Here is a 26,081-nt window from a genome sequence, read left to right as displayed (position 1 = left end):
CCCTAAGGACAAAGAAGTCGTGTTAGAGGAATAATGCAGGAAAGACACAAACCAGCAATGCAACAACTGTGGATTTCCAATCTAGGGTACCTGTGGAACAAGGGGACCAAGTCCAAAAGTCACAAGCAAGTCGGAGATGGGCAAATGCCCAGGAAATGCCAGCTGCGGGTGCAAAGAAGCTTCTACTGGACAGAAGAAGCTGAGGTTTCTGCAGGAACGAAAAGGGCTAGAGACTTCCCCTTTGGTGGACGGATCCCTCTTGCCGTGGAGAGTCGTGCAGAAGTGTTTTCCCGCCGAAAGAACGCCAAAAAGCCTTGCTAGCTGCAAATCGTGCGGTTAGCGTTTTTGGACGCTGCTGAGGCCCAGGAGGGACCAGGAGGTCGCAAATTGGACCAGCAGAGAGAAGGGACGTCGAGCAAGACAAGGAGCCCTCTTTGAAGCCGGTAGCACCTGGAGAAGTGCCAGAAACAGGCACTACAAGGATGCGTGAAACAGTGCTCGCCGAAGTTGCACAAAGGAGTCCCACGTCGCCGGAGACCAACTTAGAAAGTCGTGCAATGCAGGTTAGAGTGCCGTGGACCCAGGCTTGGCTGTGCACAAAGGATTTCCGCCGGAAGTGCACAGGGGCCGGAGTAGCTGCAAAGTCGCGGTTCCCAGCAATGCAGCCCAGTGAGGTGAGGCAAGGACTTACCTCCACCAAACTTGGACTGAAGAGTCACTGGACTGTGGGGGTCACTTGGACAGAGTCGCTGGATTCGAGGGGTCTCGCTCGTCGTGCTGAGAGGAGACCCAAGGGACCGGTAATGCAGCTTTTTGGTGCCTGCGGTTGCAGGGGGAAGATTCCGTCGACCCACGGGAGATTTCTTCGGAGCTTCTGGTGCAGAGAGGAGGCAGGCTACCCCCACAGCATGCACAAGCAGGAAAACAGTCGAGAAGGCGGCAGGATCAGCGTTACAGAGTTGCAGTTGTCGTCTTTGCTACTATGTTACAGGTTTGCAGATTTCCAGCGCGGTCAGCAGTCGATTCCTTGGCAGAAGGTGAAGAGAGAGATGCAGAGGAACTCGGATGAGCTCTTGCATTCGTTATCTAAAGTTTCCCCAGAGACAGAGACCCTAAATAGCCAGAAAAGAGGGTTTGGCTACCTAGGAGAGAGGATAGGCTACTAACACCTGAAGGAGCCTATCAACAGGAGTCTCTGACGTCACCTGGTGGCACTGGCCACTCAGAGCAGTCCAGTGTGCCAGCAGCACCTCTGTTTCCAAGATGGCAGAGGTCTGGAGCACACTGGAGGAGCTCTGGACACCTCCCAGGGGAGGTGCAGGTCAGGGGAGTGGTCACTCCCCTTTCCTTTGTCCAGTTTCGCGCCAGAGCAGGGCTAAGGGGTCCCCTGAACCGGTGTAGACTGGCTTATGCAGAATTGGGCACATCTGTGCCCAACAAAGCATTTCCAGAGGCTGGGGGAGGCTACTCCTCCCCTGCCTTCACACCATTTTCCAAAGGGAGAGGGTGTCACACCCTCTCTCAGAGGAAGTTCTTTGTTCTGCCATCCTGGGCCAGGCCTGGCTGGACCCCAGGAGGGCAGATGCCTGTCTGAGGGGTTGGCAGCAGCAGCAGCTGCAGTGAAACCCCAGAAAGGGCAGTTAGGCAGTACCAGGGTCTGTGCTACAGACCACTGGGATCATGGGATTGTGCCAACTATGCTAGGATGGCATAGAGGGGGCAATTCCATGATCATAGACATGTTACATGGCCATATTCAGAGTTACCATTGTGAAGCTACATATAGGTAGTGACCTATATGTAGTGCACGCGTGTAATGGTGTCCCCGCACTCACAAAGTTCGGGGAATTGGCTCTGAACAATGTGGGGGCACCTTGGCTAGTGCCAGGGTGCCCTCACACTAAGTAACTTTGCACCTAACCTTTACCAGGTAAAGGTTAGACATATAGGTGACTTATAAGTTACTTAAGTGCAGTGTAAAATGGCTGTGAAATAACGTGGACGTTATTTCACTCAGGCTGCAGTGGCAGGCCTGTGTAAGAATTGTCAGAGCTCCCTATGGGTGGCAAAAGAAATGCTGCAGCCCATAGGGATCTCCTGGAACCCCAATACCCTGGGTACCTCAGTACCATATACTAGGGAATTATAAGGGTGTTCCAGTAAGCCAATGTAAATTGGTAACAATGGTCACTAGCCTGTTAGTGACAATTTGGAAAGAAATGAGAGAGCATAACCACTGAGGTTCTGGTTAGCAGAGCCTCAGTGAGACAGTTAGGCACCACACAGGGAACACATACATATAGGCCACAAACTTATGAGCACTGGGGTCCTGACTAGCAGGGTCCCAGTGACACATAACAAACATACTGAAAACATGGGGTTTTCACTATGAGCACTGGGCCCTGGCTAGCAGGATCCCAGTGAGACAGTGAAAACACCCTGACATACACTCACAAACAGGCCAAAAGTGGGGGTAACAAGGCTAGAAAGAGGCTACTTTCTCACACAACCCCCCCCCCCAAACGAAGGACAATAAGGCTAACCTTGGCCAGTTGAGACTTTATTGTCTAAGTGGTGATAAGTAGAGAGTAGCTCTGCAATAGACTGGTTACTCCCTTTATCATCCACTATATGGTTACTTCCCTGTGGGGATGTAAACCACCCTGTTTGAAGTTTTTTAGCTAAGCAACAATGTGAAGATGTATTTCAGAGTTTCTATCAGTAAGTTTTAGTTTAGAGCAGTGGGAATTGCCCACTGAACCTATTTGTAGTGATGAAAATGCCAGACAGGGATGCTGTCTCAATAAAGCCATAGCTGGGCAAAAACTTTGTCCATGTGGCTGGAAGAGAGAACAGGGATGCTGTTTCTCTTGAGTTGGAGCAGGGCAGGGATGCTGTCCTATGAGCTCCACACTAGGGCAGGGATGCTGTCCTAAGTGTTGTGAGGCAGTGCAGGGTTTCTGCACTAAAGTTTCTCTGGGAGGGTTGGAGGGATGCTCCATGTTAACTAAAATGGTGCTCTTTTTGTCACCAATGTTAGTTATCTCACAGAGAGGTACTTCTACCTCAGGGAGTCCAGCTTTGCCAGCTGATGATTCCCTTGGAACAGGTGCCACCCCAGGAGAGGTTTCTCCCACCACAGGAATGGTATCCTGAATGGTAGGGTGGTTAGGGGATACTGTGATACCCTTTTTACCTGTTGTTGGAGAGGGATCCTGAGTTTTCAGGCCTTCTCTCCTTTGCTTTTTCATTTCAGTAGAAATGAGAGGGAACAATTCCTCAGGGATGCCCAGCATGGCTGCATGGGCATAAAACTCTACATCAGCCCAACCTGAGGCCTCTAGGTCATTACCTAAGAGACAGTCTACAGGTAAGCTAGGTGATACCACCACCTGCTTAGGGCCAGTAACTCCACCCCAACTAAACTGAATTATAGCTAAGGGAAGAAACTTAGTGGAGTTATGGACATCAATAATCTTATACTGTTGTCCAATGATGTGTTGATCAGGGTGCACTAGGTTTTCAGTCACAAAAGTGATACTGGCACCTGTGTCCCTGTAGGCCAAGGCCTCAACACCATTTATTGAAACTGTCTGCCTGTACTTATCCATTGTAAGGGGACAAGCAGCCAGTGTGGCAAGGCCAATGCCACTAGGTGTGACAGAAACTGTCTTGGGAGTGACTACCCCAGTTTCTACTATGGACCCAAAAGTGAACCCAACTACACCCTTCACTTGACTGTTGCCAGCAGTCCCACCACTAGTACCACTACTGCTAGGGGCACTAGAGCTTGATGTATTAGTGGTGGTAGGCTCAGGGGGTTTACCTGGACAGGACTTATCCCCTGGCCTATGGCCTCTGTTTTTACACACAAAGCACCAAGGCTTTTTAATGTGTGCAGGTTGAGAAGAAGAGGAAGAATTAGTTTTATCCCCACCCTCTGAAGAGTGTTTAAGATTTGAAGTGGGATCTTTGGTTTTACCCTTATCCCCATGCTTATCTTGAGATTTTTCACCATCTTTCTTCTTATTGCCATCTTTGTCACCCCCTGTATGAACTTTTCTGTTCACCCTTGTTCTGACCCATTTGTCTGCCTTCTTTCCCAATTCTTGGGGAGAGGTCAGATCAGAGTCCACCAAGTACTGGTGCAACAAATCAGACACACAATTATTAAGAATATGCTCTCTCAGGATCAAGTTATACAGGCTGTCATAATCAGTAACTTTACTGCCATGTAACCACCCCTCCAAGGCCTTCACTGAATGGTCAATGAAATCAACCCAGTCTTGTGAAGACTCCTTTTTGGTCTCTCTGAACTTTATCCTGTACTGTTCAGTGGTTAAGCCATAACCATCCAGGAGTGCATTCTTAAGAACTTGGAAATTATTAGCATCATTTTCTTTCACAGTAAGGAGCCTATCCCTACCTTTTCCACTAAATGATAGCCATAGGATAGCAGCCCACTGCCTTTGAGGGACATCCTGTACAGCACAGGCCCTCTCAAGTGCAGCAAACCACTTGTTAATGTCATCCCCCTCCTTATAAGGGGGAACTATCTTATGCAGATTCCTGGAATCATGCTCTTTTGCAGGATGACTATGGGGAATACTGCTGCTGCCACCATGGGTTTCTAAACCCAGTTTCTGTCTCTCCTTCTCTACTTCTAAAGTCTGTCTATCCAAATCCAGCTGTTGCTTCTTGAGCTTCAGTCTGGTTTGTTCCACTCTCAATCTATTGAGCTCCCTTTCTAACAATTTGTCATCAGGGTGGGTGGGAGGGACATGCCTTGAAACAGAAGTATGGTGAGAATGGACAGAAGGAGACCTGTCCCTTACAGAAGCCACCCTAACAGCCTGGCTAACAGAAACATCACTACCAGTATGGTGAGAATAAATGCTTTTGCTATGATGTGAGACAACACTATTTATATGGTGTGGCTCATCATCATTACCAACTATGCTAGACTGTCTAGTAATGGGAAGGCTAGGAAGTTTCTTTCCTGAATCTTTTCCTGGGGGAGTCCCTGGATCAGATTGAGAACCATTAGCTACTTTTTCTACAGATGGGGCACTTATGGCCTTATCCTGTACTCTAAGCATGTTAATTAACAGTTCTAAGGAAGGATTCTTCCCTACACTCAAACCTCTCTCTATGCAGAGATTCCTTGCTCCTTTCCAGCTAAGGTGATCATATGCAAGTTTGGACAGATCAACATTTTGGCCTGTGCCAGACATTTTTTAGAGAGAGTTAAAGTGATAGTAAAAGATAAAAAGTTTGTCAGAGCTTTTAGAAAGACAGAGAAAAAAAACTTTTAAAACTTTTTAGAAAGTTAGAAGTACTTTTCAGCACTTAGAAAAGAATGAAAAGAGGAAATGCAAAACGTTTTGGCTATGTGTATATACACTGACCTTGTTTTGTATATTTTTCTCTTATGAAAAGTACAATGACAAGAGTGGTAAGTAGTCTCAAAGCACTTATCCCACCGCTGCACAACCAATGTAGGAGGCTGGACTGGCTTGTAGTGAGTACCAAGGGGTACTTGCACCTTGCACCAGGCCCAGTTATCCCTTATTAGTGTATAGGGTGTCTAGCAGCTTAGGCTGATAGATAATGGTAGCTTAGCAGAGCAGCTTAGGCTGAACTAGGAGACGTGTGAAGCTACTACAGTACCACTTAGTGTCATATGCACAATATCATAAGAAAACACAATACACAGTTATACTAAAAATAAAGGTACTTTATTTTTATGACAATATGCCAAAGTATCTTAGAGTGTACCCTCAGTGAGAGGATAGGAAATATACACAAGATATATATACACAATAGCAAAAATATGCAGTATCGTCTTAGAAAACAGTGCAAACAATGTATAGTTACAATAGGATGCAATGGGGAAACATAGGGATAGGGGCAACACAAACCATATACTCCAAAAGTGGAATGCGAACCACGAATGGACCCCAAACCTATGTGACCTTGTAGAGGGTCGCTGGGACTATTAGAAAATAGTGAGAGTTAGAAAAATAACCCTCCCCAAGACCCTGAAAAGTGAGTGCAAAGTGCACTAAAGTTCCCCTAAGGACAAAGAAGTCGTGTTAGAGGAATAATGCAGGAAAGACACAAACCAGCAATGCAACAACTGTGGATTTCCAATCTAGGGTACCTGTGGAACAAGGGGACCAAGTCCAAAAGTCACAAGCAAGTCGGAGATGGGCAAATGCCCAGGAAATGCCAGCTGCGGGTGCAAAGAAGCTTCTACTGGACAGAAGAAGCTGAGGTTTCTGCAGGAACGAAAAGGGCTAGAGACTTCCCCTTTGGTGGACGGATCCCTCTCGCCGTGGAGAGTCGTGCAGAAGTGTTTTCCCGCCGAAAGAACGCCAACAAGCCTTGCTAGCTGCAAATCGTGCGGTTAGCGTTTTTGGAGGCTGCTGAGGCCCAGGAGGGACCAGGAGGTCGCAAATTGGACCAGCAGAGAGAGGGGACGTCGAGCAAGACAAGGAGCCCTCTTTGAAGCCGGCACTACGAGGATGCGTGAAACGGTGCTCGCCGAAGTTGCACAAAGGAGTCCCACGTCGCCGGAGACCAACTTAGAAAGTCGTGCAATACAGGTTAGAGTGCCGTGGACCCAGGCTTGGCTGTGCACAAAGGATTTCCGCCGGAAGTGCACAGGGGCCGGAGTAGCTGCAAAGTCGCGGTTCCCAGCAATGCAGCCCAGTGAGGTGAGGCAAGGACTTACCTCCACCAAACTTGGACTGAAGAGTCACTGGACTGTGGGGGTCACTTGGACAGAGTCGCTGGATTCGAGGGACCTCGCTCGTCGTGCTGAGAGGAGACCCAAGGGACCGGTAATGCAGCTTTTTGGTGCCTGCGGTTGCAGGGGGAAGATTCCGTCGACCCACGGGAGATTTCTTCGAAGCTTCTGGTGCAGAGAGGAGGCAGGCTACCCCCACAGCATGCACAAGCAGGAAAACAGTAGAGAAGGCGGCAGGATCAGCGTTACAGAGTTGCAGTAGTCGTCTTTGCTACTATGTTGCAGGTTTGCAGGCTTCCAGCGCGGTCAGCAGTCGATTCCTTGGCAGAAGGTGAAGAGAGAGATGCAGAGGACTCGGATGAGCTCTTGCATTCGTTATCTAAAGTTTCCCCAGAGACAGAGACCCTAAATAGCCAGAAAAGAGGGTTTGGCTACCTAGGAGAGAGGATAGGCTACTAACACCTGAAGGAGCCTATCAGCAGGAGTCTCTGACGTCACCTGGTGGCACTGGCCACTCAGAGCAGTCCAGTGTGCCAGCAGCACCTCTGTTTCCAAGATGGCAGAGGTCTGGAGCACACTGGAGGAGCTCTGGACACCTCCCAGGGGAGGTGCAGGTCAGGGGAGTGGTCACTCCCCTTTCCTTTGTCCAGTTTCGCGCCAGAGCAGGGCTAAGGGGTCCCCTGAACCGGTGTAGACTGGCTTATGCAGAATTGGGCACATCTGTGCCCAACAAAGCATTTCCAGAGGCTGGGGGAGGCTACTCCTCCCCTGCCTTCACACCATTTTCCAAAGGGAGAGGGTGTCACACCCTCTCTCAGAGGAAGTTCTTTGTTCTGCCATCCTGGGCCAGGCCTGGCTGGACCCCAGGAGGGCAGATGCCTGTCTGAGGGGTTGGCAGCAGCAGCAGCTGCAGTGAAACCCCAGAAAGGGCAGTTAGGCAGTACCAGGGTCTGTGCTACAGACCACTGGGATCATGGGATTGTGCCAACTATGCTAGGATGGCATAGAGGGGGCAATTCCATGATCAGAGACATGTTACATGGCCATATTCGGAGTTACCATTGTGAAGCTACATATAGGTAGTGACCTATATGTAGTGCACGCGTGTAATGGTGTCCCCGCACTCACAAAGTTCAGGGAATTGGCTCTGAACAATGTGGGGGCACCTTGGCTAGTGCCAGGGTGCCCTCACACTAAGTAACTTTGCACCTAACCTTTACCAGGTAAAGGTTAGACATATAGGTGACTTATAAGTTACTTAAGTGCAGTGTAAAATGGCTGTGAAATAACGTGGACGTTATTTCACTCAGGCTGCAGTGGCAGGCCTGTGTAAGAATTGTCAGAGCTCCCTATGGGTGGCAACAGAAATGCTGCAGCCCATAGGGATCTCCTGGAACCCCAATACCCTGGGTACCTCAGTACCATATACTAGGGAATTATAAGGGTGTTCCAGTAAGCCAATGTAAATTGGTAAAAATGGTCACTAGCCTGTTAGTGACAATTTGGAAAGAAATGGGAGAGCATAACCACTGAGGTTCTGGTTAGCAGAACCTCAGTGAGACAGTTAGGCACCACACAGGGAACACATACATATAGGCCACAAACTTATGAGCACTGGGGTCCTGACTAGCAGGGTCCCAGTGACACATAACAAACATACTGAAAACATGGGGTTTTCACTATGAGCACTGGGCCCTGGCTAGCAAGATCCCAGTGAGACAGTGAAAACACCCTGACATACACTCACAAACAGGCCAAAAGTGGGGGTAACAAGGCTAGAAAGAGGCTACTTTCTCACAGGAGCTCTTGAAGCTGCTATTGCCGCCATCAGCCTCAGGCCTCGCTCCCCCACTTATGGCATCATGTTAACCAAAAAAACACCAATAATGGCAACATTTTGACTTTTCTTTAGTGAAAAGACTTGTCAAGGTTCACTAACACAACACAGATACAGAATGGGAAGGTGAAGTGCATGTGCCTAGTACACAAATACAAGCCAAGACAACAATTCCATGGCAGCACTGGCAACATGTGCTGCCACTGTCCTGCCTACTCTCAAGCTCCTGAGGTGCTCAAAGAAGGAAGAGCTCACTAATATAATTAAAAAGAACCTAAGGAGCAACACCCCACTTTGGGGCACCAGTGACTGCGCATGTATTCTTTCCCAGTAAATTCTCACTTTGTCACATAAATAGACGAACATAGGTTATAGGGTAATTATAATTATGCCATTATGCAGATGTAGTATTTTATGGATAATTATGAATTTGTCACACTTGCCACATAATCCATCATCTGCTGCATAATTTGCAGATTTCAACAAAAGGCCTCCCAAAAGGGATCAAAAGTTATTAAAGACGCACTGATGTTGCTGAATAGTGGTCACAACGGTTTGCTGGTCACCTTTCAGTTCCTTATTGCTGTAGTTGCGTTTTAAACTGATACTAAGGAGAATAAACTTTGTTCCACACAATGCTAACGTGTAAGAAATGACAAAATAATAGAGTAACACTACCTTGCATTACGCTGCATAATTTAGTCAAATTTGCGGTATAATTTAATCCTCTCCTGTTGCATACTTTCAGTGACCTTGATTATAGTGCAACTGTAACTCCTCTGGTCCTAAACTAATAAGATAATATACTGGGCTGATGCACTTGCTGCGGATATGTTCCTAAAATCTGTGGCATCATAAGGTCAAACCCTGGTAGTCAGCCTTTCATTTCTGGAAAAAAAGAGTGAGACAGTGTGGAGAATCTGCCTTTTCTGCATGGTCACCCTAGATGTTTGCACTCTTTTCTGGAAACTATTTTGCTGGTTTCTAAACTCTGTACACTTTATCCCTGCTAAGTAGTAGTAAAATGTCTCTGCTACCCTGCGGGAGGAGGGCAAAGGAGAGAAAGAAGGGTGAGGTGGAGAGAGAAGGGTAACATGGAGAGAGAAGGGTGAGGTGGAAATAGAAGGGAGAAATGAAGTGGCGTAGGTTGTTGCACAGTGAGAGGATGGTAAGGTCAGGAAAGAGTGAAACTAGCATTAGGCAGAAAGAAAGGAGGGTGAGGTGAGAGAGATATGAGGTGAAGTTGAGAAAGCATAAGGCACAGCAGTGAAAAGTGGCTAAGGTGGAGAGATACTAGCATGTAGTGAAGAGAGGGAAGTGAGATCAAATAGAGGGGGATGCAAGCAGGACAGCAGGGTTAAGTCAGGAGAGAGGAGCAAGAGACAGAGAAAAAGGAGGATGAGGTGGATGAGGTGGAGAGAGTGAAAGAGATCAAGCCTCTAGGTTTAAACCTATAGAAATACACTCTTAAACCAGTAGACAAAACCCAGAAGTAGGAATGGTATGCAGCTCACATCCTTACCAGACCATCCAGCATGTCCAGACCCAGCTTTCAGACACCAGGGAGACTCTGTCCCACTCAGATCTCAAATCCTAAAGCCGGGCCTGAAGTGACGTCCAGGCTATTTGCTATGGTTCTCCCAATCCATTGCTGGACTAGCACCATAATTTTTGGTGCTAATCCAGCAATGCGCCACCATAGTGTAAAAAGTGTTGACGCTATTGTGCTAACATGCACCATGGTGTGTAGTATAGTAAATACAGCGCCACCATGGTGGGGTTAGGGGGGTCACAGGGCGACGCAAGTGAAGTGGCTCATCAGAGCCAATGCGCCATTTCCTTGTAAATATGCCCCTAAATTAACTGCAAAGGTAGATAATGAGGAGAAGAGAGGAGATTGATAGAATAAGAGTAATGGGAGAATGAGGAGAGAAGAAGGAGGAATGTGAGAAGGAAATGGATGAAAAGGAACATAGGAAAGATTGAAAGGTGAAATATTGAGAGAGAAGACCAGTAAGACAAAGACAGAGGGTGAGAAGTGGGTTAAAAACAATAGTGAAATGAGTTAAGATAAAGTGAATACAGGATGAAAGGTATGGAAGCATGAAGAAAAGTTAAGTGAAGAAAGCTGAAAAATGCAGACTAGTGAATGTGGGAGAGGTGAAATGGGGTAGGCATTGGGTAACTGAGGCAACCATGACACTGGTAATTAATTAGGGTGGGTATTCTAAATGTCATGAACCTGGTATGAAGCAGCAATCCTTTGCATATTTTCTTCAGCCTTGAGATTAGGCATAGTGGTTGTCAGTACTAGCAGATGGTGGCCAACATACAGGAATATGATACACGTCCTGGCATAAGGAAAGCATTCCTTATAATTGGTGGCTAATCTATACATGATGGACATCCCTGGTATTTGATTACTACTACTGGCTACATAGGCACCTAAGGCGCAAATTCCCTCCGTGTGGAGTCATTGTATACGTGATTAGTTGAAGAAAATATGGCACCAGTATTTGGGGACCAAATTCCTAGATTTGCTATCTGTAACAAACATAAAGAACTGGTATTTGATGATACAATGTTATAGTATAGGGAGGTATTCCTAGTCAGACAGAGTTGTACCAAGTGTTGCCAGTCCTTGAGTTACTGATTCCGGTGACACTGCTAGCTCAGGGTTGGTGTTGCAGAAATACTACTTATCGTGACATTTTGGGGAACAACATGCAGAAATCGGCCAACATTTACACGTTTTACACATGGATTTCGCACAAATATATTGGCCGCTTTCGATAGCTGAGATGAGCGAAACATCTCAACTTGAATCCTATTAGGGTCAGGAACTTTCTTTAACAGCCCCAGTGGGATTATTGGGGGCACTCGCAATGAGGTCCTTAGTGTGTTCTTAGAAAATATCACGATGATGGACTCAAAGTATTGCACTGCCCTATCATGATGACCGTGTGGGTGATGATGCATGCAGCATTGTGGTACTGATGTTGTTTCTTTATTGCTAAGGAACACTGGTTGCTATATCTGTTTTCTATGATTCATGCAGTGGCATTTCATCATCTGTATTGAGAAAGCTTTTCTTGACATTAGAACCACTACTGCTGTAGGATGGTAGCGACTTTAAGACTAATGTAACCGTGTTGCTAAAAGGATGGATTGCTCTATGTTTGACTAGCAAAGTATGCTCTCTATAGCATGTTCTTATCCGTTACAGTGTGACTGAAAATGCACTTTGATGGTGCCGGAAAGCAAAATGAAAGGAGGTTGGAAGCCAGAAGTGAAGAAAGATGCTGTTTGTCTATTTCTAAACGACATGATGCCTATTTTTTATGTAACTAAAGTTTCTTGGGGCAGACTTTTCACAGTTCCCCTGGAAAGGATTATTTATACATGTCTGGCATATCATTAAAGTATTGGCCTATGGAGTGCACTTTCGGAACTGCCTGTAAAACCTATAGCTGTACTAGGCAATTTATTTGAAGATTGGGTTACAATAAATAATTTTTCCTAATTTGTTACAAAGCTTTCCTTTAAGGAAGGCCGGCCTCAATATGCAGTCTTTAATATTTTGGGTTACGTTGTGTGTGTCCACCGACAATGTATTGCATTGTCGGTGGACATATGATTCAATATAAATTTGCATTTATTTATTTAGTTAAAGTTTGAATTTAAATATTTTTTCAGCAGCAATAAATTTGGGTTTATAATCTAGGACTGATCCGACTTGTTTTCTTTACAATGCTTAGTACGACTGGTGTTCCTGGATTCCAAATGCGCCCCCTACGATGAGAAACCCACCTCCAACCCAGAAGGGGGTTGTTACCATAGAACACATCATTGAAACGCTACCTGACCGAGGCCGCTCTTGCTGGCATCTTGGCGCAGTATGGGCATTGAGCCAGTTCCAGGAAAATGAAGTAAGTCTGATCATTTAATTACTAATGTAAGAAGCGAATATGCATTGCACTAGCAGTCGGTAATATGACTTTTTGTCTTGTAAAATCTTTAAATAATAGGAGTATGAATGTTGTTTTACCTGAGTACCCAGTGTAGGAAAGTTTTCTTAGCATGTTACTGCCAATTTCTGCCTGATTGTCAGTGTGTTTTGACTGTGTCTCTGGGATCCTGCTAGTCAGGACCCCAGTGCTTATGATTTGTGGCCTACATGTCAGTATGTTTTACTGTTTTGTCAGTATGCTTGACTGTTTCACTGGAGTCCTGCTTATCAGAACTCCAGTGCTTATGCTCTCTCTCTTTTCAAATTTGTACTACAGTCTAGTGACTACTTATTTCACTCTATAGTGGCACACTGGGCCCCCCGTATAAGTCCCAAGTATATGGTACCAGGTACCCAGGGGATTGGGGCTCCAGGAGATCCTTATGGGCTGCAGCATTTCTTTTGCTACCCATAAGGAGCTCATAGAAACACTTCTTCAGGATTGCCATTGCAACCTGCGTGAAATAGTGTAAAGACTATTTCACATCCATTTTCACTGCACCAGGTCACCTATAAGTCACCTATATATCTAACCTTCAGGCTCTGAAGGCTAGGTGCATAGTACCTGTGTATGAGGGCAGCTCTGCACTAGCAGAGGTGCCCCCACATCATCCAGGCCCATTTTCCTGGACCATATACCACTAAAGGTGTGGGGTGATAAATTAGGGAGAACTGGTTTAGTGAACCCTAACCCGGAGGCTCTGGCTCAGCACGAAATTGCTAGGTAACGGGCTGAGTATAGAGTGTATATGGTTGTGGCTGTATCTACAAGAGGGAGTTCCTTTTATGGACGAGGTGGTCTCACCCACATAATAGTGTCATGCTTCTTCATTTGACCACCTAGCCCCACCCAGGTAAGACTGTACTACCTGGGCGGACTCAACCTCGTTGTTAAAAGAACTACAGAGGGAGTGCTGAAATGTGAATCTAACTGGATATTTTAAAGGGATCCAGATGGGGTGTGAATGAAATTACCGTACACGTCACCTGTCACAGTTAGTGGGATACTTTAATAGAGGTGTATGTAGGTAAGGTTAAAACTAATGCTAGGGACTCAGTTGAGATTAATGACTCACAGAGTCTAAAAAATAACAAGGACCAACATGTTCCTGCCCTCTCTACGTGCTGGAAGGTCAGGGGCATTCGTCAGGGTCATAGATCCCCTAGGGATGAATGCATTGCAGCATGCTTGGTGGGTAGAGGAAATAGAGTAATAAGCCTACCTGAACTGTTTGTTCATATTAGGGTAGGTCTGGGAAAAGAATAAAACACAATTTTTAATAAAAGTGGTGAATAAGTGTCACTACACACAGCACACGAGGTGATACGATGCAGTGTAAAACATGTAACACACAAACAAACATGTACTGAGGGGTAGGAGGACTTACCCCAAAGGATAAGGTGATTTGCCTGTGGTCTGGGAGTTGCCGGAGGGAGAATATCCCTTGTAGTCACACTCTGTTAGGAGAGTGAACAGTGGCATTAAGGAAGCTAAAACTACAAGATGAGGGAGAAGGGGATAGCATTAAGATGTACAAGCACCCAAGATAATAGTGAGATCACTAGCTCAACTCAAAATGCAAGGAAGGATTCTACTTGAAATCAAGAATGGCTACAGGGAAACAGGAGAGGAAAGCATTGCCTCCGCTTGAGGAAAAATTATAATAATAAAGCAGTAATAACAAAGCATATTCCAAACTTACCACACCAAAGGAAATACCGGTGTGTTTACCTACTGTCCGTATCCCAGCCGCTCGTATACTGGGAAGCACGAGCGCTGGGTTTATAAAGGTATCTGGTGAGCCAATGAGGGAGGCGGAGCCGTGTCAGCAAAAGCCGGTGAGTGCCAACGTAAGATAAACGTAAGAAGAGAGCCTCGACTCGTGCAGTGGTGGAGTGCACGGTCGGGCGCAAAAGGATGACGCGGTGTGCTGGGAGCTGCCACGGCGCATCACACAATGCCCAGGGAGGACGGGAATTGGAGTCTCCCTTGGGGAAGTGGAAAGGGGAGGCGCGACGCGTTATAGAATAACGCAGCGCGTCAGGTCCAACCCAGAGGAAGACAGAAATTGGAGTCTCCCATGCGGTTGATTGCTATGTCACAGTAGTCGGAAAAAGCCGGAGCTCTGGCTCACAGTAGAGTCAGAAACATACCTTCATTAAAGAAAACTGAGAGGAGGGATGGACCTTCCTTAAGCACTCCGAAGGGGTTGGAGGGGAAGGGGGGCAAAAAGGGGGAAGGAAGGGAGGGAGGAGGGGGGAAGGGGAGAGGGACCAGAAGGAAGAGGAGAGAGAGGGAGGGAGGGGAGAGAAAGGGAGGGAAGGAAAAGAAAAAAAGAGTGGGAAAGAGGAAGAAGGAAAATGAAGAGAGGGACTTACTGAGTGCGAGGACGCTATTATAAGTGTGCACTACTTATAGGTCAATACATATATGTGCATTCCCAATGGTAACCCCGAATATGACCGTGTGAGGTATCTAGGAACTGGAAATTGTACCTCCCATTCCAATTCTTGTATTGGGGGGCAATTCCATGCACCCTGGGGGCTCTATCATGGACCCCCAGTACTGCCAAAGCAGCTCTCTGAGGTTTCCACTGCAGCCCCAGCTGCTGCCACCTCCTAGACAGTCTTCTACCCTCCTGGGGCTTGAGCAGCTCAAACCCAGGAAGGCAGGACAATGCATTTCCGTTAGAAGAGAGGTGTTACACTGTCTCCCTTTGGAAATAGGTGTTACAGGCATGGGAGCGATATCCTCCCATAGCCTCTGGAAATGCTTTGAAGGGCACAAACTGTGCCCTCCTTCCATAATCCTGACTACAGTGGTTCAGGGACCTCCAGTCCCTCCTCTGTCACAAAACTGGACAAAGGAAAGGGGATTGACCACACCCATGTCCATCACCACCCCAGGGGTGGTACCAAGAGCTCCTCCAGAGTGTCTCTGGGTTCTGCCATCATGTTTTCAGGATGGTCAGGGAACTCTGGGAGCATCTGAGTGGCCAGTGCCAGCAGGTGACATCAGAGACCCCTCCTTACCTGGTGCTTACCTGGTTAAGTGACCAATCCCCCTCTCAGGGCTATTTAGGGTCTCCTCCTGGTGTTTCCTCAGATTCGGTTTTGCAAGACTCCAGCAGGAATCCTCTGCAACCTCTCCTTCACCTTCTACTGTGGGATCAACTGCACCACTGCTCCAGGAACTCTGCAACTGCAACAAAGTATCCAAGAAGACCACTGCAACTCTGTAACTTCAGCTCCTGCCAGCAACTGCAACAATTTCCAGGTTGTGCACGCACCAAGGACTGACTGTCTTCATCCTGCACCAGAAGGACCGAAGGAATCTCCCATGTAGTGACTGAGTCACTTCCCTGCTTCATCAGGCACCTCTTTGCAGCAAGAACCAGTACCCTGGGTCCCCTCTCCTGACGACGAGCATGGAACACAGGTGGTGAACTGAAGTTACCCAGACTGTCCAAAGGTCCAACTGTCCAAATTTGGTGGAAGTAAGAGCTTGCCTCCTCAAGCCAGACAGTACCCCTGTGCACCGTCTGTTTTGCAGCTCCTAGGGCTTCTGCGTGGTTCTCCAAGGAATCCTTTGTGCAGAGCGTAGCCCAGGTCCCCAGCACTCTATTCTGTGACGCTCAGCTCCCTGAGTTGTTCTCCGGCAGCGTGGGATCTCTTTGTGTAGTGCTGCGATGACTGCAATTTGCAACTCATTTGTCCCCGTGCCCTCGGATTCCTGTGGGTGCTGTCTGGTCTTCTGAGGGCTCTCTGAAGTGCGGAGAGCCTCCTCTGTCTCCTCAGTCCGAGTTGAGACCCCCAGGTACCTCCTGGGTCCAGGTAGCTCCTTCTCCCGCCAAACTAGTCTTTTGCGTGAGCCAAGGCTTGTTGGTAGAATACAACGACGAAAACTAGCCTGCATTCTTCTACTCAACGTGGGACATCTCTTGCACCAAGCAGGAACCCGCAGCTTTCTTCTTTAGTGCATTTCTGACTTTTTCTTCCAACTGGAGAATCCCCATTTGCACCTTCATCCGGGTTAGCAGGGGCTCCTGTTCTTCCTAGACTCCTTAGCTGTTCTTGAACTTGGTCTCCTCTCTCTGCAGGTCTTCAGGTCCAGGAATCCATTGCTGGTGTCTTGCAGTCTTGCTTGGTTTTTGCATAATTCTTTATCACAACTTCTAGTGTGTTCTGAGGAAACTTGCTGTACTTTACTCCAGCTTTCCTGGGCTCAGGTTTTGGGTACTTTACTTACCTTTGGTGTTTTCTTACACTCCCAGCACCCCTCTACACACTACTCTTGCCTAGGTGGGAAACCGACATTTGCATTCCACTATTTTAGTATATGGTTTGTGTTCCCCCAGGCCCATTTTAACCTATGGTGATTTTCACTACTTGCACCATTCTATGACTGTTTACTTGCCTGATTTTGGTTACTAGTGTATATTTGTTATATAATACTTACCTCCTAAGGGAGTAAAGCCTCTAAGATATTTTTGTCCTTATGTCACTAAAATAAGGTACCTGTTTTTGGTAACACTGAGTATTGTCTTTCTTGTGTGTAAGTACTGTGTGACTACAGTGGTATTGTAAGAGCTTTGCATGTCTCCTAGTTCAGCCTTGGCTGCTCTGCCTACAGCTACCTCTAGCAGGCTGGCTTCTAGACACTGACTACATTTCACTAATAAGGGATAATTGGACCTGGTATAAGGTATGTACCTGTGGTGCCCACTACAAACCAGGCCAGCCTCCTACAATGATGTGGGCGACATGAACAATATCAGTTGCGAGGCGACGTTGATGCACTTGAAGGAAGTATTAATAGAATCCAGAATCCGCCTGATACAGTTTAAAATTCTTCACAGGGTGTGCTCTGGCAGGAGGAAGCTGCATGCAATGGGAAGAACACAGGATCTATGTGGTTTGAGTTGTAAGATGAAGGAGCCTTCTTTTACCACACCACCTGGAGCTGCCCCTAGATTCATGACCACCGGGGAATGATTGTTGAAGAACCTAGAAGTGTCCTTGTGGACTTGGCTCCATTGGATCCCACATTTATTCTTTTGGGAATCCCTAATGATGTTGGTTTGCCAAGGGCTAAGATGGTATTATGCAGTCTAGGACTGGTGGGGGCCAAGAGGGAGATAACCAGACACTGGGGTGGTAGCAAATGCCCAAAACATTTGAAATGGAAAAAAACAATGGATATGTATCTAGTAGCAGAAAAGGTTGCACATGCAAACAGGGTGCCCCCAGAAGTTCAGAAGGGTGTGGGGAAAATGGTTGCAATACTCACTGGACATTTTAGAGACAGAGGGGAGCTAATCTCAAACTGTGCTATAAGGTTTATTCTTAATCTGTGGTGTGGTGTGTTCTGTGCATAGGCTTTATATTTTATTGTTACAGATTGACAGACACTGGCTGGTAGATGTTTGAGTGGGGGCTGGGGGAGAAATGGGGGGGTGGAGCTGTTCCAGGACTGATTGCTGTTTAATCTTTTGTCCTTATTTATTTACCGGGTGCTTACTCAAATATTCTGTATGATGCTCAAATTATCTCAGAAAATAAATGAAAATATATATTTTTTAAAGGGTTGCAAGGGGATATGTAATAGATGCAGCCCAATCTGCTACATTTCTGGTGTGCAGTTAGTATTCTATTTTATTGTTCACATTTCTTTATTGAAGATTTTAAATGAGGGTAAAGGGGAAGGAAGAAAAAGGCAAAAACTCAGTGGCAACAGTCCCCCAAGGATAAACAGGCAATAGGCCCTCTACCCCATCACCCTCCTCTCTCCCCTACCCCCTACCCCACACCCGCCTCCACCCCAGCATCGCTAGCTTGTAGTCACGACTGCAGGACAAAGAATGGGATCTCTAGCACCTCCACCCGCCCGTTCATGCATCAGGGAGTCTCCTCTTCTTGTAGACAGAGAAGTCACAAGTATTTAGGACATGTCAATTCTCTAAATTACCCAGAGAGCAAGGTCAGGAAAGGGTGCCATAGCTCCCTACAGGAGTCCCCCTGTGACATAAGGGATAAAGTGAGCTTTTCCATCCCCAGGATGGACCAAATCCTATGTAGCCACCCCAGCTGTGTCGGGATCTGAGGTGTTCCCCAGTGAGACAATATATTTTGAAGGGCTGCCCCTAATGCGAGATCGATCTGTCGGCCCGCATGGATTTGAGCGGGAATGTCAGGGGATTTGGGAGATCTTGTATGATGTATGTCGGGAAGCGTGGGAGTTGGGTGTTCATGTGGGAGTCAATGTAGTGTAGGACTCCCTCCCAGTACCCTGACAGCCTCGGGCATTCCCAAAGGATGTGGTTCAAAGTGCCCATGCTATTGCACCCCCTCCAACAATGAGGTGATCGTGAGCAGTCCATCTGATGGAGTTGGGCCGGGGTGAGATACCGGTAAGTGGCTATCTTTATCGCAGTCTCCATGCTGGTGGCTCCACGTGCTGTATGGTGTGCCCTATAGTAAATCGCCTCCCAGTCTTCCGGTGTCAAAGGCCTCCCCAGTTCTGTCTCCCAACAAGCCTGACTCAGTATTTTTGGGGTCGGGACTTCTGGCTGGAATAAGTCATGTAGCTCTGATACTATGTGTTTGTCTGCCTTCTTAGTCAGCAGTCATCTTTCATGTTACGTGAGGGGGCTGCATGCCTTCTCCCTACTCGAGGGGTGTGACACCCAGTGGCGAATCTGGAAGTAACGCATTCTCCCCATCTCCGGGAGGGACTGGGACCCTCTAAGGGTTTCAAAAGAGACTATTCCTGTCTCATCAAACAAATGTCTGATGGAGCGACGGCTGGGGGTCGTCCAGTCCCGGTAGGAATTGCAGTCCAGGCCCGGGGAAAAATCCGGGTTCCCCACAATAGGCGTCAGGAGGGAGGGAAAGGAGGTCAGTCTGCTGGGTCGGTCCGCCTGATCCAACACCTTCATTGTGGCTCTAGTGAGAGGGGACAAATACAATCCCAAGGGCCTATGGCAGCGGGGTAGAAATGGAATCCTCCACAAGGAAGTGCCTGTCACCACACGGTCCATGAACAGCCAGCGCTTGTCCGATTCTGGTCTGGACCATTCTACCAGGTACCTTAGCTGTGTGGCCTTGTAGTATTGCCAAACATCTGGGATTCCTAGGCCTCCCCTGCTCAGGGATTAACACACCAGAAGGCTGGCCATTCTGGGTTTCTTACCCCCCCATATAAAGCCGTTGATCGCTCTGTAGCACCTGTAAGATGCCGGGCGGAGGCTTTGCCGGTAGTGCCTGGCAGAGAAAGAGTGCCCTGGGGAGGACCGACATTTTAATGGCAGTTATTCAACCAATCCATAAAATGGGATAGTGTCTCCATTTTGCAAGGTGGGCCCTAACCCATCATAAGAGGACCCCTTTCTGGTCTGTCCCTCACTCTCTGCGCAAAGGGTTCCAAAAATAAAACAAAAAGTAGGGGGGAAAGCAGGCACCCCTGACGGGTCCCTCGACCCACAGAGAAGGGTGTAGATGTCGCCCTGTTAACTCTGACCAAGGCCTTCGGTTGGCTGTAGGCACTCGCTATTTAGGCCCGAAATCGGGGCCCGAGGCCTTACTGGCGGACGGTGGGAAAGTGGAGGTTGCTCAACCTCCACCGCTACGTCAACAGAACACCGCACACTGAATCACGTCCCATGATTCGGTGTGGCAGTGTTCTGGTGACGGTGTTCTGGTGGCGGAGCTGCCCCCATGGATCCCGTCCCCTCCCAGGGGATCAACGGACAAGGTAAGTTGATCATCCGTTAGGGAAGGTGGTGGGGGGGTGTTTTGTGTTGTGTGCGTGCATGGGGTGTGCGTGTCAGAGTGTAGAGGGGGTGAGTGAGTGAGGGTATGCGTGCGGGGCGTGCTGTGTGTATGGGAAATGTGTACGGGTCGGACGGTGTGCATGTCTGTTTGTATGTGTGCGGGTATGTGTTGTCGGGGTGTATGTAGGGGTGTGTATATGTGCATGTTGGGGGGGTGTGCGTGGAGGGATGTGTATATGTGCATGTTGGGGGTGTGTGCGTGTAGGGTTGAGTATATATGCATGATCGGGGTGTGTGCGTGTAGGGGTGTGTATATCTGCATGTTTGCGGTCGGGGTGGGGAGGGGGGTTGTGCCACCTTTGGTGGGTGGCAGGGGGTGGGGGTGTTGGGGGAGGATTCGTGGGGTGGGGAGACCCCTATCAGTGCCAGGGAAGGAATTCCCTGGCACTGATAGTGCCTACCGCCATAGATCTCATGGCGGTTCCCAACCACCCGAGATCCATGGCAGTATGCAGGGTCCTGATACCGTCAGCGGTCTAGTGACAACCGCCGGGCTGGAGACCGCAATCTCCAGCCCAGCGGTCTTCACCGCCATGGCGGTCGGAATGGTGAAGTGGCAGATGACTGCGGCGGTAACCGCCGCAGTCACAATTAATTTTTTTTTTCAGCCGGCCTGTTTGCGGTCTTACCGCCGTTTTACCACCGACCGCCAAGGTCGTAATGAGGGCCAATATGTCCTTCTCTTTGGCCCCGGTTGGTGCTCCTCAGATGCGGATGTTGCTCCGCCTCGACCGGTTCTCCAGGTCCTCTGCGTGCGCCTGAAGTTCTATTTGCTGGTCCTGTAGCCAAAGCATTTCCTGTTGTAGCTGCTCGATCTCCTCACCTCCGGCATTTTCATGTTCTTCCAGAGTTGCCACTCTCTCGCCTACCTCCTCCAACTCCCAGCGCACCACTTTCAGGTCCTGCAAGAGGTCCCTCTTCACCAACTGAATGTCATCCCGAAGCGATGCGAAGAGACTTTCTAGAAAACTCTTTATGACGGGTGCCCCTGCGTCCTCCTCCGTCTCCTCTTCTCTGTGCTTTCCTGTCCCGGTGTTGTCTGCCTCTGTTTTGCCTTCTGGCGGCTTGGATAACATGTCCTTGAAGGATCTTTCCTTTTTTGCACTATGGTCGACATTGTCCTTCACCACCTTTGCTCGGCCTCTCGGGCTTCGTGCTGTTCTCCTATGCATGAAGGGTGCGCCTGTCACGTTAGGTCTCTCCTGCACAGCTCTGTAATTCACTGCTGTGCTTCATCCAGCACCTGAGCCAAGGACAGCGCCAGTCTCTCACGTTCCTCTTCCCCTGAGTGGCTCCCCAGGCCTGCCGCCCAGTGCCGGCCTCACCCGGCTCTCTCTCACTCCACTTTTCAGGAGGTCCGGGGGCCCCAACCCCCAACTAGCCGCCAGACGTCAGGGGGCTCCAACCTCCAGTCTTCCTAAAGCAGTAGGGTCAGTAGAATCTGGGGCTCCCCCTTGCCCTCCTCCGCACAGGCAGGGAGCCCCCAGCTGCTCTCCCGAGCCCCCGCGCGGCCTGCTGCATTGTGCTGGATCCGGCACCCCCTTCTTCATGCGCCTGGGTCTGGGGCAGCCCGAGCCCCTCCTCCAATGCCCTCCCTGGGGCCACCTTCCACTGCCTCCACATACCCGCCTGGCAGGCGACCCACGTTACTTGTCAGGGATGCCACCACGTCCCGGCTGGGCCCCCGGTCCGATGTTGCTCCCAGCACGTCAGCCAGCCCCTCCAGTGGTGGCCCCAAGCCGCTCTGGCCACTACCCATGGAATCCTAGGCACCGGGACCCCAGTCCGAGGGGCCCATCCTCCCCGCCGTCTGCTGCTCCTGCCTCTGGGTCCCAGCACGGGAATGCACCGGCGCCTCCTCTGCTGGCCACCCAAATCCATCACGCTGTCTCTCCGGCTGGCTGTGCACCACCTCCGATGGGCCCTCTTTTCCATGAGCCAGCTCGCCCGGGCAGCCCTTCTAGCGGTCCGAGGGCGCCACCATTTTGTAACAGCCCGGGTTCGCGGGCTACACGTTTTGCTCACCGGAGCCAAGAAGGACCAGCCTCATGCACCCCCTTGGCTTGCAGGGTGTCTCCTGGGTGCTGGGGGTGCTGTGGCCGCGCTGATGGTGCCCCACAAGGGCAGCAGGTGAGGGAAAACCCGAGACAGGGAAGGAGAGGCGCGATTGTGTGACCTATCCGACCGCCATCTTGGCTCCACCCCAGTATTCTTTTTAAGAAGAGCTTCCATATACTGCAGATCGAAGCACATATTGTTGGGCTACTAGTGTCCCATGCTGCCTGTCAACCCTGCAGCTCCTTTACTCATGGGGCCTTCAGTGCAGAGGCATAGTTTAAGCAATATTGTTTTTTGGGGGGAGGGGCTAAGATTTCCCAACAAGCACTATGGCATACCCAACTCAGAAGAACAGGGGGTGCACATGTAACAGGAGGCAGTGTTGGAGAAGAGTGGAGGCAGTACTAGTTCAGATAGCTATTTTTAGCAGAAGTCAAGCCAGCCCCAGCAAATCTGTGTACCAGCGGAGAGCACCATGCAGCACTGCCTACACATAGCATATGTATTTATTGTGTGGAGAAGCAGCTTGCAGGGAGCATAAAGGTCAATTTTTATCTCTCAGTCATGACACAGCTGCAAATCCCAGCTTCACTAGCAATCATAATTCTCTGCATCAAGGGTGTTCATGGGCTGACAGCAAGTCTTAGAGGTGGAACTGAGAGTCCATCTGGATTCTCACACTTCCTCTAGGCAGGACAAAGACATACTATATCTGATAGAGACTTCTAGTTCCAGATTCCTTACCATTTTTTTTTTTAGCAATACCCTTACGTGTCAGTAGGTGGCGTTGGTCGACTCCGCGGGGGTCGTATTCGCCGTGATGATGTCGGGAGTAGAACATAGACGCCGCCTCAGCGCAGTGACGTCAGTTCTTTTCTTTCCACGCCACGCGCTGATCCGGAGAGAGCTACCCTGGTCTCTTTTTGACCGATTTTGACCGTTTTGTTGAGTTTTCTAGTGAGCTTTTGGTGCGTTGAGGATGTCCCCTAAGACCGGATTCAAGCCGTGTGAGGACTGTCACCGCATGATGTCAGTGACAGATCCGCATCGGGTTTGTCTGTGGTGTCTCGGGGGCGACCACAACCCGAAGTCGTGCTCCGAGTGCCGGGCCATGCACCTGAAGGCCTTGAGGGAGCAGTCCCTCAAGCTCATGGTGGTCATGCGCTCAACTCCACGTAGGTCCCGGTCTCGCTCGAGAGGAAGGTCTTGCGACCGTTCGCAGAGCCATCACCACTCATCTTCTTCAAAATCTTCAGGTAAGAAGAAGAAGTCGAAGCGGTCTCATCGCACTTCAACTTCGCCCCGTCGCTCGGCTGATGTGACGCAGGAGGAGTGTCAACGCTCAAGGCCTCTATCCTCAGAGCCTGCTTCTGGGTCCATTCTGTGCTTCCCCGAGTTTCCAGGAGCCGGAGCGACCCACGCCCAGCTGAAGGAATTCTGTGAGACCATGTGCCTCATCTTTGGGTGGACCGATACGGTGCCTTCAGGCCCAAGGGGTTCGTTTGTTGGGCCTTCGGGTTCCACGTTGGCGGCTTCGGCTCTGGCGAACGAGGTCCTTTCCGGATCCGCACTGATGCCGCTCGCACCACTGAGACCTTCCCCAGCGACAGGTCGATTGTCGACGCTCCTGACGTCGGTAGTTCTTACCATTGCCATCAACCTGATCCTTATCCCAACAACTCGGAGTCAGACCGCTGTTAGCCGATGCTACCTGTCTTCAATAGGGCCTAGTCACCCCAGGACAGATTTGGACCCTTTTTCCCATGGGTTCGAATTCGTGGAAGGACTGGAGGGTCCCTGTACCCTTATGAATACCAGGATGACCCTTCTGTGGACTGGGCACAGGAATTGGGTGACGCCAGTGGATAGGCCACTTCTCCAGACGTTGGCATGCTACCTCCTCCTACCATGGCTATGGCGGAGGAAACAACTTATCGTATGCTGGTCAGAAGGGGGGCCGAGGTCCTTGGACTTGAGCTGCCTACTGTAGAGATCAGATCCAAACTCCTGATGGAGGTGCTTCAGTAAGGGGCTTCCACACCTGAGCCCCTTTTACCTTTCAGTGAAGCCCTCACCGATGTCCTTTCAGGACTGTTGCACGCCGCCATTGGCCCGCTCCGAATGACCCTAAATTCCTGTCCCAACACCCTACGCCTGAGAGTCTTGTCATCCAGGCTTCCTATTCCTCAGGCACATTTCCTTCTGCACTCCCAGATAGGGAATCAAAAAGGCTGAAACAATTTGGGAAGAAGTTGTTTTCTTCCTCCATTCTCGCGCTGCGGTCCGTGAACACTGCATGCCTTTTGGGCCGCTATACCTACTCTCTGTGGGATATGGTTGCGCAAGTTCTGCCGCAGATATCAGAGGAGGCTCATGCTATTGTCTCCCAAGCTGTCAACGATGGGAGAGATGCAGCGAAGTTCACGATCTGAAGTGGGCTGGACACGACCGACTCTCTGGACAGATCGGTTGCTACGACAGTGGCACTGCGATGCCACACTTGATTGCATACTTCTGGTTTTTCTGGGGATGTCCAACAATCTCTCAGAGACATGCCCTTTGATAGCTCCCTTCTCTTTGGAGATAAAGCGGACTCGGCCTTGGAGCGATTCAAGGATTCCCGGGCTACAGCTCGGTCCGTTGGTCTTTCCGCTGCCAATCGCCCCCAGCAGGACGCTTATTTCCACATCCCCATCCTGCCTTCCCACAGACACTACCTACGATTCGTGATAGGTCACGAGCACTATCAGTTTACCGTGCTCCCCTTCGTCCTTAACAGCACCCCTCGGGTGTTAACGAAAGTGATGGCAGTGGTTGCAGCTCATCTGCACAGGTTAGGGGTCTCAGTCTTCCCCTACCCTAACAACTGGCTGTTGAAGGTGGACTCGCCCCAGAAAGTCGTCTCCCACCTTCAGACTACTGCGATCGTCCTGCACACGCTGGGGTTCACGATAAACGTCTCGAAGTCACACCTGACTCCCTCTCAGATGCTCCCTTTCATCTGAGCTGTTCTGGACACAGTGCAGTTTCTGGCTTATCCTCCTGAAAAGTGAGTCAAAGATATTGGGGCTATGATTCAGATCTTTCAGCCTCTGTCTTGGGTTCGGTGAGACTGACTCTGAGGCTACTGGGCCTCATGGCCTCCTGCATCCTGCTAGTGACACATGCAAGATGACATATGCGGGCTCTGCAGTGGGACTTGAAGTTTTAGTGGGCGCAGCATTAGGGGAATCTCTCCGACATGGTCCAGATCTCGGAGGGGACTGTGAAACACCTGCACTGGTGGCTTTCAAATCTGCATTGGGTCCATGGCAGATCCCTCTCCTTTCCCCAGCCAGATCTATCCATAGTGACAGATGCGTTGCTTCTCGGTTGGGGCAGCCACATGGGAGAGGCAGAGATCTGAGGCCTCTGGTCTCCGGCGGAGTCTGGGCTCCATATCAATCTTCTGGAGCTCCGGGCGATCAGGCTTGCGTTGAGAGCATTTCTTCCCTCTCTCAAAGGGAAGGTAGTGCAGGTGTTCATGGACAATACTACCGCCATGTGGTACTGCAACAAACAGGGCAGAATAGGGTCCTGGACCCTTTGTCGAGA

The 26,081-nt window shown here is 49.3% G+C and overlaps 1 protein-coding gene across 1 annotated transcript in view; it reads left to right on the top strand.

The window, feature by feature from the left end:
• Positions 1 to 26,081, top strand: part of ALOX5 (arachidonate 5-lipoxygenase) — an 859,090-nt gene that overhangs the window by 777,015 nt on the left and 55,994 nt on the right. Inside the window, exon 13 of the mRNA XM_069240432.1 lies at positions 12,347 to 12,517. Within this exon, the coding sequence (XP_069096533.1) occupies positions 12,347 to 12,517 (171 nt within the window). The remainder of the gene's footprint in view (positions 1 to 12,346; positions 12,518 to 26,081) is intronic.

This window comes from Pleurodeles waltl, chromosome 6 (assembly GCF_031143425.1).
Source record: "Pleurodeles waltl isolate 20211129_DDA chromosome 6, aPleWal1.hap1.20221129, whole genome shotgun sequence".
Taxonomy (NCBI): domain Eukaryota; kingdom Metazoa; phylum Chordata; class Amphibia; order Caudata; family Salamandridae; genus Pleurodeles; species Pleurodeles waltl.
The sequence above is the reverse complement of the archived record's forward strand: the minus strand, read 5'-3'. Positions and strand labels throughout refer to the sequence as shown.